This window comes from Penaeus monodon, chromosome 3, assembly GCF_015228065.2.
Source record: "Penaeus monodon isolate SGIC_2016 chromosome 3, NSTDA_Pmon_1, whole genome shotgun sequence".
NCBI classification, from domain to species: domain Eukaryota; kingdom Metazoa; phylum Arthropoda; class Malacostraca; order Decapoda; family Penaeidae; genus Penaeus; species Penaeus monodon.
This window is the reverse complement of record NC_051388.1, coordinates 42,646,253-42,655,027: the sequence shown is the minus strand read 5'-3', so window position 1 is coordinate 42,655,027 and position 8,775 is coordinate 42,646,253. Positions and strand designations below refer to the sequence as shown.

The window sequence follows — 8,775 nt, the reverse complement described above, 5'->3', positions numbered from 1 at the left end:
TTTCCCAAACCCCACTACATGTATTTTCACAAAAACGAGAAATCCAAATAAAAAGTTTTTTACTGTGGAATTGGAAAAAATGATTAAAAATATAAATTTTCCATCAATACCATGTGTAAAACAATTTAAAATTTTTGCTTTTTTAAAAATTTTAAATTTTGATTTTTTTTTTTTTTTAATTTATTCAACCCATAAGGGAGTAAAACAATAATAATGCACATTTTTGGTTTACATTTCCTTAAAGAGTGATGCTACATAAAGTTGTGAGATCCTGACCTCAGTATCATTTAAAGGAAAAATTTAAAAGAATAATAATGAATGCATTACTAACAGCAATTACACTTCCTAAAAGATTAAAACGGCAAAAAAGTTAAGTTAACATATCTTAAGATTTTTTTCAAAAACCCCTTTACTTTTTGTTTTTTTATCCAATACTTGCCTATTCCTTTTATTCCCTTTCTTTATTGTTTCCTTCCACTGTTTTTTTATCTTTATTTCCTACATCTACTGTTTCCTCTCCTCTGCCTTTTCTCCCTTTTTTAATTCCCCCTTCCCCTTCCTTTATTTACTGCACTCTCTCTCACTCTTCTTTTTCCCCTTTCCCTTATCACCCATCCCACACTTAATTGACATGAGATCTACTATCTCCCATCTCGTATCTTACCAAATTGGTATCCAAGGTGTACATCATCCATGAGGGAAAGACATAGTGTAAGAGTCACCAAGTTGAAGAAGTTGTAGTTTCCAGTAAGGATAATCATTATTTGAAGCAGCATCTGAATTTTTTAAAAAAAACATGAAAATTAAAAATAAAATTAATATAAAAAACAAACCCCACACACACACGCGCACGGACACACACGGCCAGGACAAAACAAAAACACAAAACCAAAAAAAAACACACACCACACACACACACACACACACACCACACACCACACACCACACAAAACCAACACACACACACACCCAAAACGCACACACACACACACACACACATATTTATATATCATGTAACTTATCCAAAATTACATAATCTTACAAAATACTATGAGCATTTCTCTCCCTTTCCTCCATAGATATTCAAAATACACTTAACAGACTTTAGGCTGCACAGCCAAGATGTTATAAAAAAAACTCCAACAAAAAGGCAAACATTGTTTAGTAATATAAAATTGAAGTCCAATGAAGAGTAATCACTTTTTTTTGCAAGAATCAAGAGAAGGTTTTTCCTGTCTTTATAAAAAAAAAAAAATCATAAAATACTCAAACCAACTGAAACAGACACATGAATACCTATAATTATGGGTTTCTTAATTGCAATTGCCCAAATTTCAGCATTTTTATTTTTTAAAGCAAAAGGGGGTATTACAGCTTGACATAACATAAATACATATTTACAATAAGGTTACTTATCAATGAAACTTTATCACTTAGAATAAGAATTTCTAGAAAGTGTGTCACAACTGTGAGATCACTTTCTACATGTCAAGTTGTGTTGAGTATTTGCGCCTGGGCTTGAGTAAAGGTGGTAGCTCACCTATAATTGGCCATCACACCATGTGGGGAACATGGACACTGGGCATTGATGTCAAGTTCACCTTGAGTACATATGGGACCTTTGCTGATGCTTACTTGAGCTCAAGCAGCAGTGTTAAGATATGCAATTGGCCACCCATAGAAAAAATAAGGTACTAACACCTAAAAAATACTATTTTAAAAATTAGAAAAAGAGGCATCAGCCTAATTCCAGTTTTTTTAAACCGGGCCTTGATTTTTTATTTTCCCCCACACACCAAACCCCATACCTACTAAATTGGATCTTCTGCCTATTACCTTTTTATATCTTATGTTAGATATTTCACCTGTGTTATAGAAAACTGTTCAATACTGTACTAAAGTCTGTGAAAATGTCTTTGGTCCATTACTGTTGAACTGACTGATCTTATTCCTGTCAACCACTCCAAGGGAGTGTAGAAGGGGTCTAACAAACCCTGGTATTGGCAACCTTGCAAGGATCAGATGGTTAAAAAAACAACACTATGAGTGACTATGTGAAAGAGGGTGAAATGTTGGATCTTAAAATTATGGCTTTCCAGCATTACTTTCAGGAGCAGGAGAGGATTAGTTAAGACCAGCTATTTCAGTACTAAAAAGAATGGCAATACGAGGAACAGAGAGTTCAACAGAAAGAGAGCATCATAGTGACCTTGAGGACCACAAGATGGAGAAAAGAATGCATGATGGAGAGTAGGCACTACAGAGGAACATGAGTTCCCTCTCTTGGGCATGCCCAAGTCTTCCTTCTGCAAATAAGCAAGTCATTCAGGCAACTCTGTCTAGAGAGCAGTTTGAAGCAAAGGAATTGATGAAGGATCTGCTGACAGCAGAAGGAATATCAGTGGAGCTGTCTGCAGAGGACAACACACATCAAGCTGTTGAAAAGACAGTCAATGACAAGCCTACAGCCATGAGAGAAATAGAAAGCTGGTTTGAAGTGACAAGGTGGTGCAACAAATCAGCCAGAAGGTTGGACCATGATTGTCAGAAAAGTATAGAAGATGGGAGGGCAAGCCCTGGTGCTACATCACAGCTCGAGAGGGGCCTCAGAGTACTGATGTAGGCATCTTGAAATTGTATAATTGAGAAAAATCATTTTAAATTCTTAGAAAATTATTTTGAAACAACAAGACCATGTGTACCTGGGCCCAGGCAGTGGTGATAGTTCATCCATGTTTGGCTAAACCACCGCATGTGGAATATGGACAACAGGTACTGATGTCCAGTTCATCACAGGTGCACTGGAGACCTTCACCAATGCATACCTGAACCCAGTCAGTAGTGGCAGTTCAGCCGTAATTGGTCACAACACTATGTGGGGAATGAGGGAATCGGGCGCTATGATCAACTAAACAGGTAAAGGCGGCATCGGCTGAATTCTCGGTTGAGACCCATGATCTTGACCTTTGTGTTTCCCTTTTGCCACATGACCACTTCTACTCTACTGGATCCTCTGCTTAATACCTTGTTATGCTGTGTTGTATAAAACTTTGTTTAGTGTTATTGTAAAGTGTGTGAAAACCCTGGCAATGTGTAAGTCATAAACTAAGCTTTTATCTCATTGTTTCATATGAACTATATGCTACAGCATTCACATACTTCAAAATTTAGCCTGCAAAGTCTTCAGGGAGGAAATCATTAAAAAATTATAAACAATGGGCCAAAAACACTTACTTGTGCATAGCAACTGAATATTCGATGTGATCGTACTGGACTGAAGAACATGAATGGCACTGGTATTTCAATAACAAATGTGGCAACCACACAAAGTTTGTGCCACCAACCTGGCAGCTGATGGAAGTACCAGGCCAGTGTGGTAGGAATACATTGAGATTCATAATGAACATTCAGAGCTGAAAAAGAAATATTGCATTATATTATAGATTTTTTTTTTTTTTAAAGAATTTAATAGGATCTCTATCAAATACCAGATCAATATTTCTATTATATCAAATGAACATTCCATGAACTTTTAATCCAATACATCAGCACAGTAATGTCAAACTAAAAAGCTAAAAATCTTGCATTAAATATTTCAAGCACTACCTTCCACTTTTAGATTTTTAATTATTTAATAATGCAATATCTACTCTTTGCTGAATACCAGTAATTGTAAATGCTGTAAAACTGTAAAAAAAAAACTATAAAAATAATAAACTAACCAATTTCACTAACTAACTAACTACAAAAGTAAAAAGAATGGATCAAGTCAAGTTACACTACCTGTTAATCCCCACCATGTAGGACAGCCACTCTGAAGTTTAACAACACCTGAGGCAAACATAAGTCTGAAGAGTACCCAGCGTATAAGCCACATGGTGACTAGGTTTCTAGGGCGATACTCAAACCAACCTCGACGACTTACTGGTGCCACAAGTATGGTAAGGAACCCAACTTCCAAAAGGAGAATATCCCTATGAAAGATAATCACATTAAATTCTATTACCGACCGATTTATGTAATATTGCTTTTCAATAAAAATGCTATGAACATTCTGAGAGTTACTGCGTTTTTAAGGTATTTCAGAAACCTAAAATAAAAATTTGAAATATTTTGTATGAGTGGTGAAAGAGAGAAAACAGCAAACTTACCACTGAAACCACAAAAAAGTCTGTCCGACCTGATACAGAGACAGATATGAACTCCAAAGTAACAGGAAAAGGGTTGCCGTACACCATGATTTCCAAACCATTCTGAAGAGTAATGTGAAATGATCTAAGAACTCATAACTATAAACTTCTACATTCATGAAAATACCAGTAATTTATATGTTTGAATATATCCATATTTAATAATTCTGAGTTATTAATGAAATATAATAAAATCCGATCTGTTCAACTTACCCAATGAAACTAAGGACTGTCCCTGCCAGTGAAATAAACTCCATCATATATGACACATTTAGGCCAAAATAGGATGAAAAGCACAAAAATGTTAACTTGTCCATAAAACATTGTTTAGGATACTTCAGATTTGGAAGCTGTGTGTGAGCAGGTAGAACCCCCTTCTCGCCATATAGACCTGTCAAGAAGACACACAAATATCTTTTATAGAAAAAGTTATCTTAATTTTGCATGTATAATGGTCTTTCATAAAGGGAATGCTATTATATTATCAGTTCAAATTTAATCACTGCATCATGCATCAGTAGCTATATTTTGATGACAAAATCAGGAATTTTTTTTTTACCATAGACCTGTTTGTAGCACCATAAATGATTTGTATGATTAAAAATATTGGCAGAAACCTTTGATTAACTATTAACCTAATGTTTCCAGGGATAGCACATTCATACATGCCATGCCTACTGTGGGTTCAGTTTACCAATTGTAATTACACACAGATGGATCCACAAGTTACCAAGTTGTCAATTACTAATCCCATCTCACCTGTTTATTCTTCTCCCTGATTTTAGACATACTATTTTTCATCCTATATTGCCATTACATGTTCCCACCAGCATTGGGTTAAGTAATATAAAATGATTAGATCATCAATTGAAAGGGAACAGAAGATATAGAGAAAGAACCCATTGTCCATTGTTTGTGCTTTGAATTATTACACCCAATCAGTCTGCATGACACCATCTAATAAGTGAGATACCCTGAAGGGGCACCAATGAACTGCCAAAAATACAATATTATCTTGGATTACCCTTGGGAGATGCCATCTGAATTTAACCCAGCCTGGTTGGTAAATATACTGTATGGTGATGGACTTCTCTTCTAAAAAACTACTTATTATTGGTGTTGTCCCTTTGCTTCTCTCCTCCTTTCTCCCCCCCTCCCACTCTGAGGCCTGGAGGTCATAGTAATTGCTTGAGCTATAACAATAGTGAATTCATTTGTAACACTTTGTCATCCCTTGTTATTATTTCCTAAATCTGCTGCGTAGAATTTAAAATTACCATCCGACTGTGGGATCCCCCAAACTTTTTTTAAATTTAGAAGGAAAGGAGCATTAACATTTCTTATCATTTAATCACCTAATCCTTATCAAGTAATTTATAATTATGACCATTATTAAACAGAGTTTGGTGACTACCAATACACCTATAAATTACATGATGTACTACAAAGTGGAAAATGTTTTAAAGACACAAGCATGGTTTTCACTAGCCTTACATCAAATTACATGTGCTCCACATCTGTAAATGCTTTAATAAAGGATTATAATCTTCTACCTCATAACAAGTTTGAGTAGGAAAATGTCCCTAGCAATTTATTGTCAAATAAGAAGTCAGTCCAAGCCTTATCTTTCCAGTATGTGTGCAAGTGTAGACTCTATTACAATTACTTGACAATGTGAAACTTTTGTGTTGGACTTCATTACACACCATACATCATATATCACAGAGAGTTTCAAGTGGACTTGGACAGAGCAGAGCAAACAAACAAAACAAAAAAAAAAGTGCCATTTTAAAAGTTACTGCAGGTGTCGTCCACATAATATTAAAGTTTGCTAAAATGGCTAATAACTCAGAATAGGTCACCACATGGCAGTAAGATTTTAAAAAATAGTGTAATAGCCATAAGGAGCACATAAAAAAACAAACATTATCAGATATAAAACTAAATCTGAACCAATGGCACTGCTTGATGAAGTCTTATTCTAGCTAATTCCTTAACCCTTTGAGTGCCATATAGTGGTTGGCACTCTGATCCCTTTCCCAACCAAAAAAAAAGGGAAAGTGTTCTTTGGCCCTGGGAAAAAGTAAAATCATATGCTGATACCAAACACAGCTTAATTCAGAATATCCAAACATAGTACTTAAAGTGTGTGTCATCTTACAATCACACATTATGGCACATCACATCAAAATCTAGGTAAATATTCTAAACAACTTCACACAACCAATCATAACAATAGTGATATTGATGGATTCCTCTTCCCATCTACTACCCATATATATATGTAGGATATTTACTGCAGAAATCTAAACATACCAACATACAGGGTACACACAGCAAGATACAGCTGTGGAATGGTAATTTACTAGCCCGATTAATGGCTGCTACATGATGCTGACTATATCACAGGTTATTATGGAGCTACTCAGGGTACACTTTCTATACTCCTCTGCTCTGCTGGGGTTGGGAGGTGGTAGCACCCCATTGGAGTGTCAACTATATACTGACCATATATTACCCCACAATTTCCCTGGTATCTTTCATATTCTCCTCTGCTATTGGGGCCAAGTTTGTGGGGATTGGGGGTGTTTCTATCATTTCCATATATATGGGTAGTAGAGAGGAATCCATCAATACCACTATCATCATTATTGGGCATTCAAAGGTCCTCTGAATAAATACCAAAATCTTATCTTCATTATGGAAGCTGAAAACATCACAACCAGTTTTTGACACCCAGTGGGAATACTGGTACCATATGCCTTGCCTCTAGTATATATGGAGTAAAGAAAAAAATAGAATGAAATTAATCAAAAGGAATTTTTAAAACTTGTGGCATTGGAATAATCAAATGAATAAAAGTAACTAAATAGATAATTTTTTTGAATACCTTTGCATGACTGGTCACAATCATAGTGGTATCAATGGATTCCTCTCTGCCTCTACTGTCCATGTATGGAGAACATTTACCAAGGAACCCCCCTAAACCTCCACATTCTTGTCTCCAATAAGAAGAAGAGAGGGCATGAAAGGTACCTGCAGATAATTGCAGGGTAAAATATAATATACATGAAATACATAGCTATATAATATACACTGAATACGCCACTATACTGCCTAATTCAGGGGGCTGTGCCCCCTGTGACCCCCTTTAGGAGACTGTCCCCCTGAACCCCACCTTGGAATACCAAAAATCCGCAAAGTAATCATGGCAGGATAGAGCACATGACTGACATACTGGAGCGCCTGATGAAGAATCTGTCCGACGATCTACGCTGCTGTACATACATGGTGGAATCTTTGTCGTACAACGAGGGGGGGTTAGAGGATAGCAGCTCCTTATGAGGAAGTTGCAGAGGGCACTGTATACTGACCAAGTATCTACATATCTTTCATATTTTACCCCACAATTTCTCTGGTACAATTCATGCCCTCCCCTGTTAGAAGGGCCAAGAATGTGGGTACTGGGGGTGTTTCCATAACATAATTTCTAAATACATAGGTAGTAGAGAATGTGAGGAATCCATCATTCCAATATAATCATGATTGGTCATGTAAAGGCATACTGAATATTTACCACTAAAAAAAAACAGACTAAATGCTAGAATAAAAATTTAGTCAAAAGAAAAAGAAAATAAAGAATAAGATTGATCCAGTGGAATATAGAAATTAGTGGGATAAAAATAAACTAGACTATGGTAAGGAAATCTACAAGGCCCACAAAAGACACTCAGCATCAGTAGTCTGGGTATTTGTTACCAAGAGCAATGCACTCTCCAGATACGAAATCCTAAATCCAGGGTATCCTACCTTCTATTTATCCACTAGGCAGGGGAGCAAGAAAGACCCCCTGTACCACCCCCCGTTATTAGCACTGTGCCTATTAAAACAGACACACACACACACACACACACACACACACACACACACACACACACACACACACACACACACACACACACACACACACACACAAATTTTTTTTTTTTTAAGAACTCTGAATGTGTGTTGTGAACTTTGTCACTGAGCAGTGATATGCAGCGGACATTTCATAATTTCGCTGCAAATATGGGTCGCTGCAGCTATACCTCTGTTGTTTAATACTCTATTTTTTATGCTCTATAAGATGGCAGTGTCCATTTCCCTCTGTCTCTGTGTGTCGCTCTCAGTAACATTAATTGTAGTCTGAGATCATCTAAACTACATCCTCAATAAATATATCTTGTGTAGCTAATTATATATATGGTGGTCATTCTCATTCTCCAAAACTTTGTACTGACTTATACAGAGCAGCTATCAACATTTTCTTACACTTTTTCAATGATTAATAGCAATGATTATCATTAGAAGATATAATTTATGAATAGTATTATTTGTAATGTAAATTATTCACTTTTAAGAGTATTATTTACATTGCAAATAATACTATTACTTGAATAAGATTAAACTCTAATACATTAAGATTTTGGGAATATCTAATATAAAAAAAACACACATAAAAATATCACTTGAATAAAATCAAATACAGATAAACAGTTTTTATATCATAATAAGACAAGAAAAAATGACATCTGTTACATCCTTT

At 35.7% G+C, this 8,775-nt stretch overlaps 1 protein-coding gene across 1 annotated transcript in view; it reads right to left on the bottom strand.

The window, feature by feature from the left end:
- The window catches only part of LOC119594894 (lipase maturation factor 2-like), a gene marked incomplete in the record, with an annotated part of 20,720 nt that overhangs the window by 11,393 nt on the left and 552 nt on the right, over positions 1-8,775 (bottom strand). Inside the window, 5 exon segments of the mRNA XM_037943971.1 lie at positions 665-776; positions 3,235-3,413; positions 3,784-3,974; positions 4,152-4,253; positions 4,404-4,581. Of these exon segments, the coding sequence (XP_037799899.1) occupies positions 665-776; positions 3,235-3,413; positions 3,784-3,974; positions 4,152-4,253; positions 4,404-4,581 (762 nt within the window).